The sequence below is a fragment of the Pterocles gutturalis genome, unplaced genomic scaffold (genome assembly GCF_000699245.1).
Source record: "Pterocles gutturalis isolate BGI_N339 unplaced genomic scaffold, ASM69924v1 scaffold24418, whole genome shotgun sequence".
NCBI classification, from domain to species: Eukaryota; Metazoa; Chordata; class Aves; order Pterocliformes; family Pteroclidae; genus Pterocles; species Pterocles gutturalis.
In genome coordinates, this window is record NW_010123692.1 from 20,172 (window position 1) to 25,551 (window position 5,380).

The following is a 5,380-nucleotide window of genomic DNA, read 5'->3' on the forward strand; positions in this document are numbered from 1 at the left end:
GGGCCCCGCAGGAAGCCATGTTGCCTGACACCCTGAAGGAGGCAGGGTGTGATACCATGGCTGCTCGCGTGTGGCTGGCTCTGAGGGCAGCGAGGCTTCATCTACACGATGGAGCAGCAACAGAGCTGCTGCCACCACCACCACCCTGGCCAAAGTACCGGGGCCACGAACAGCACCTTGACTGTGGAGGAGGAGCAGAGCATCCTCTGCCCAGCTTTTGGTGTAGTCCCAACAGCTTCTGGAATGAGCCTCCCAGGCTCTTTAATGCTCAGAGACCTCCCAGGCCTTTCATGCTCCTTTTTATCCTCATTAGAAATCTGGGGCAGGAGCTAATCATTTTATCCAAAGTAAGGGGATGGCCTGCCTCCTGGCCCGGTTCCCAGCCTGTGTCCATTTTGTTCCTGGGCAACAGCCAATAGCTTATTTGATATATTGTTTCCCTAATTCCTGGCCGTGTGCCCTGTCATAACCCAATGTCAGAAATGCTTCTCCCCTGTTTGTGTTTCCCCCCTTATCCATGCACACTATTCCTCCTGCCCACACGTTTGAATGATTGTCTCCAAACTGAGCTATAAGCAGAGATAATTTCACAGAGACAAAAAGTCACCAAACAAATGTTTTCTCAGTGCCAGAATTATCATAGGTGCCTAATCACTGCATGTGGAGTTCAGGAATTATTTTCTAATGACATGCTGCCTACCACTGTAAGCAACTGCATGGTTACAGTCTAAGGGGTGAATGGTCTAAGGGGTAACGGAGTGAAGAGGGCGAGTACTTCTTGCAGGCACTGCTTGGAGTTCATAGTTGTTCTTCTCTCTTCCTGGTAGCCCAATCCTAAAACGAAGCCCAGACATCACCAAATCTCCACTGACAAAGTCAGAGCAGCTGCTGCGAATAGACGACCATGACTTCAGCATGAGACCAGGTTTTGGAGGTATGAAATGTGCACATTTGTCACTGTTCCTGCTTCACACTGTCACTTCTTTATACTGTAACACATTGTCAAGTGAACAAGCAGACTGACAAGCAGAGTAATTTCTGTCTCTAATTTTTGTTACTTTGTGTTGTGAATTTATGATGTGCTCAGCAGGATAGGGGTGCAGTGAAATAGTCTTCTTCCTTGGATGAGCAAATAGAGTACTCAAAGGCATGGAAACGTGTTTAGAGGCAATTTAATATTCCTGGCATTCAGCCACACCTACTTCTAATAATAATCTACAAATACACCTTATGTTTATTCCTGGATGATGGGGAAATTCTAAGATTTTGTCTTACTACGCCAATGTGGGTGCATAATTAAATCATGTACTACGCTTACTGACCTGGCCATTTCATTTATAAGCCACAAGAAAATATTTTGACTGCCATGTGTTAATGCTTGCTCACAGTTTCGTGGCTGTGTGCTAGAGCAACCTAAGCTTTCAGGGAAATGGCTGAAGGAGAACACGTTTTCTTTCAGTCCATCAGATTAGAGAATGTTGTAATTTATCTACCCTTTCTGGCGGACAGATGGTCATTCGAATCCAGCACACCATTATATACTCTGATGGAAGAAGATTTTACTAAATGCTCAATATAGCAAATATCAGGATGTTCAATTAATTTAAAAAGGGTTCAGTTTCATAGCAGTATGCTAATGTGAGCATTATTTATCTTGACAGATCTCCTGTAGTGTAATTGCCAGAGGTATATGAAGGCTAGTCAAAGCCTGGAGGAGGAAAAGAAAGATCAAAATCCCTATTACCTGGGGTTACAGCCCAAGGTTACAAGCCTTCCCCTTGGGAGCCTCAGGTTCAGTGACACATGCCTGTGCCCTGTAACGCATCCCCTTCCGTCACATTGTCTTTTCCACAGCCAAGCGCTGAGGGATGTGAAAGCCAAATATGCGGAATAGCTCTAAGGGACATTGCTAGACCAAGAGGGGAGCAGAAGAAGTGAGGGAAAAATTTGGAGTAACCCTCCCATATTCCCTTAGCTGTGCTGTCGCTGTTCTCCATGTGAATGGGTACCCTGCTGGGCATCCAGTTGGCCAGCCCAGGACCTGAGTGCTGGAGAGAGGGCTTTTAAATTTTGAAGTGCCATGTGTAGGATGACACAATAAAAAGAGAAAGTCAGTAATAAGTCAGTCTCATTGCTGATTTTGATTGTTATTGGGAGTTTTTTGTTATTAATTCCAATAATTTCAATTTTCAATTGGTTTACTTTTTTTTTTGTTTCAGACTGAACATCTATTTTTATCTCAAAGATATGAAAGCCAGAGGATTACTTTGACTCACTAGGTTTATATAGGTTTATATTTTCTCTTCTTTTTTTTTCCTCCCAGGCCCTGCAATTCCTGTTGGGGTGGATGTCCAAGTTGAAAGTCTGGACAGCATTTCTGAGGTGGACATGGTAAGAATCGCAGAAGGGGTATGGACAGATGGGACCTCTGCAGACCATCTAGCCCAAACCCTTGCTGAGAGCAGGGCCAGCTAGAGCAGGCTACCCAGGTTTGTATCTGTGGGGTTGGAATACCTCCAAGGCTGGAGATTCCACAGCCTCTGGGAGGCAGATTTGGGTTTGTTCTAAATTTGCTGACAGTTGCTTCTATTGACCTTACACTACCATTTCATCTCCTGTGAGGCAGAAGGAAGAAATCTGTCATTTTCTTTTCTCTAGCACAAAATGACACAACACAGCCAAAACTGTCCCAAAGGATTTGGGTTTTTACATTTTTTTAAGAAGTGATACCACTTTTAAAAGCTCTGAGGAGACCAATGTGTTAGTTTTAAGGTTCTTTGATGTACTGCAGACACAGTCTCACTTTGGCTGTGTTCTGCAGTGGTCAGGGGCCAGCTAGCTCCCAACCAGAAGCTATGTAGCCGTGCTGAGAGCAGCACTGGTTCATACCGGTAAGTCCTGCTCTTGACAGGATTCCAAGCCAGAATGAGCTCAGAAGGGAGAAATTTCTCCAGAACCTGCCTTTGGCCCATTAGCAGTTGTAGCACCCCTGCTGTGTGCTGGGGACCAGCATAAGGCCCTGTTGATCCTTCCTGTATTTTCACACTGCTGCTGAAGTGGGATTTCAGGGGCACACAGGACTAATGCTGGTGGTCTGCACAGTCTAAATTCCTTACAGAGTTTCCTACCATACGATTAGTAATGTTAAAACAGACATTTTTCAAGTGGGAGATAGCCCTGCATGTACATTGCAACACCTACACAAATTTTGTTCACCCTTTCAAAACCCAGAGCTTGTCAGACCACCCTCTTGGAGCATCCCCAGATTCTCTCAGCAGCTCAGCTTTTGCTTTGAAAGAGAAAAATAAAATCACACCCCAATACAGAACACTTTTCAAAATGTTTTGCTCTTTCAACAAGCATACCAAAGAGCTCTGAAGCTTTCACGGAAAGCCTCAGCTTCTCTGTGCTCCTAATAAACACCACAGGGTTAAAGAGCCTGCACCCAACCTCCTCTCATGCCTCAGCTGGGAACATGGCTGTGTGGCAGCACGGCTGGTGTTTGGCAGCTAACCCAGCTGCATGCCAGGCTCCTCTCACCACAGCTATTTCAGCTTTTGAGCAGGGTGGGATATTTGCAGCCAGCTGACCATTTGCAGGACACAGCAGGGTTGCAATGCTGGGGTGCATCAGGGTGCACATTCTCCCCAGCCCCAGAGCCCTCCAGCTGTCCCCTCTGCCTCCAGTGAACCCTGACTGCCAACCATGGGGGCTCCGAGCTTTTCCCTCTCCTGAGCTGGTCCCAGACCTTCTGGTTGAGAAGAAAGCTTGTGAAGATGGCCAGAGAGCCCCTGAAAAGCTTTAGGACTTGAAAACAAAGGAAAGAACTTATCACTGAGGATTTCAAAGTGAAAAAAAACCCAACAAACCTACTTACTCATCATGCTGCAACACCCAGCAACGTGGGAAAAGCACTGTATGGCCTCGGGTAAAAAAAACCATTCAGGATCAATTTTGGTTGTTTGCAAAATAATGACAGAGAGGACTTTATACTGCAGAAACAATTCTTTATAACTCATGCAGCTTTATAGAAAAAGGCCATGGTGCTTTGCAAGATAATTGCTTGCTTTTTAAATGAAGAGGCATCAGTGACGGAGATATTCCCTCTCTATTAAATTTAAAATTAAGGAATTAGATATATCAACCTTTCATTTTTTTCCTGATACTTTCTGACTATTTTCAAGAAAGTGGTAAAATAATAGAGGATGTCATAAAACTTCATTAGGATATCACAAAACAGAGTCTGTTTGTCCAATTAATTTAAAAAATTATAAATATCTATTATGGGCCACTGATCCTGAAATTAACAGAGCTTTTGCAGGATGTGTGGGGCAGCTGTTTTATCTGGATGAAAGATGGGCAGAAGGAAAAAAACAGATTGTTACCCAGGACTGGAAACTCATGTGCAAAAATAATAGGAGTGCTAATAGTGTCTCTCAGAAATGGACCAAAAGAAGAGGGAGATACTACATGGTTGTTGCCTGCGGGATTTTCAGATGATGCATTGTAAAATATTGTGCTACCCAGTTTAATAGCCTAAAACTAGTATTAATAAATCTTTCCTAATGAAAGCTGACAATACTTGATTTTTCCACAGCAACCATAAATGTAATTTTATGCAAAAAAGTGAGGCATTGACTTCTCACTGAAGAACAAACGTCTGTCAATTTATTACTGTCTAAAGGACACATTAACACACAGGAGTCAATGTAGAAGGTTTCCCAGAATGATCTTCTTTAAATTTGAATAGAGGGAAAAGATGTTGAAGAACACTATAGAATGGATTAAATGAAAAAGAAGAAATTACATGATCAGTGGCTTTGGGAGCTGCAGTTGGATGCAATATAAAGCATTTCTAGGAATTATATTGGACTCCAGTGTAATAATAGCACAGGCTGCAACTAGCAAATCACCTCTACTGAAAAAAGACTGTAGAAACCCCCATATTTCAAAATGCTTGGAAAGCGTTGCGGAAAAAAAATTCAAATGGCAAATAATTAAAAAAAAAAAACCACCCCAAATCCATCTGACTTCCTCTACCCCAGACACCAGGGCAGACTGGTCAGTCTTAAACACTTCCCTCAGTTTATGGGCAATCTATTATGCTGCATTCAAAGACACCATGCTTCTAAACACTTGTGTGTGCTTGTCCTCAGATACTTGAGGGCTTCCTTTGAAATAAGGAAAAACACAAACCCAAGTGTAGGTGTCTCTGCGTTCTGACTCGAAATACAACAGACCTCAAAGAGAAGGAGCATGCCTTGGATATAAGAGTACAATATGTGGGGAGAAAGAGCAAAAAAACCCCCCCCATTTTGTTCAAATACTGAATCAAAAAGATTTCGGTGGCTGTGCCGGAGGAATAGCTCCCACTGCAGTA

The 5,380-nt window shown here is 43.4% G+C and overlaps 1 protein-coding gene across 2 annotated transcripts in view; it reads left to right on the forward strand.

Moving 5' to 3' along the window:
- GABRR1 (gamma-aminobutyric acid (GABA) A receptor, rho 1) overlaps positions 1-5,380 on the forward strand; it is a 28,775-nt gene that overhangs the window by 14,967 nt on the left and 8,428 nt on the right. For both annotated transcript variants that reach the window (XM_010078007.1, XM_010078008.1), the window contains 2 exons: positions 828-934; positions 2,324-2,391. In XM_010078007.1, coding sequence (XP_010076309.1) covers positions 828-934; positions 2,324-2,391 — 175 coding nt within the window. The remainder of the gene's footprint in view (positions 1-827; positions 935-2,323; positions 2,392-5,380) is intronic.